The sequence below is a fragment of the Penaeus monodon genome, chromosome 28, assembly GCF_015228065.2.
Source record: "Penaeus monodon isolate SGIC_2016 chromosome 28, NSTDA_Pmon_1, whole genome shotgun sequence".
NCBI classification, from domain to species: Eukaryota; Metazoa; Arthropoda; class Malacostraca; order Decapoda; family Penaeidae; genus Penaeus; species Penaeus monodon.
Window position 1 is genome coordinate 24,213,368 of NC_051413.1, and position 506 is coordinate 24,213,873.

The window sequence follows — 506 nt, forward strand, 5'->3', positions numbered from 1 at the left end:
TTTCTGCCCATATGCATGTTCAACAATTTTTATCACGACCACATGCATGCCTAACCTAATGCCCTTCCTTTTTTGCCGTTTTCTTTAACTGTTCATTTATGAACTGATATTTTCGACCACAAGCATACCCAAGGCAATGTCAACTACTCTTTTCAGTTCCCCGCCCTTCCTTCCTGCACGCGGTACTGCCTCAGGGACATCAATTGTCTGCTGGCTTTTCCAAGAAGGAGCTCGACAGGTCCTTGTCCATGCTGTGCTTGCTCCTGATGTGCTGGATGACCTGGACCTTCTGGACGGCGCGGTATGGGCACAGAGGACACGCGTGGGGTTTCTCTCCCGTGTGGGTCAGCATGTGTCGCTTGAGGTTGCTGCTCTTGGAGAACACCCGTTGGCACCAGGGGCACACGCACTGGGCCTGGGGTGCGCTCGCAGCGGCGAAGGAGGCCGAGGAGGACGAAGAAGGCGCGGCGGCGGCGGGGACCTCGAAGGCGACCCCCTGCGCGCTC

At 56.5% G+C, this 506-nt stretch overlaps 1 protein-coding gene across 1 annotated transcript in view; it reads right to left on the minus strand.

The window, feature by feature from the left end:
• Positions 1–199: 199 nt before the first annotated feature.
• LOC119591109 (zinc finger protein 771-like) overlaps positions 200–506 on the minus strand; it is a 1,949-nt gene continuing 1,642 nt past the window's right edge. The window contains exon 3 of the mRNA XM_037939825.1: positions 200–496. Coding sequence (XP_037795753.1) covers positions 200–496 — 297 coding nt within the window. The remainder of the gene's footprint in view (positions 497–506) is intronic.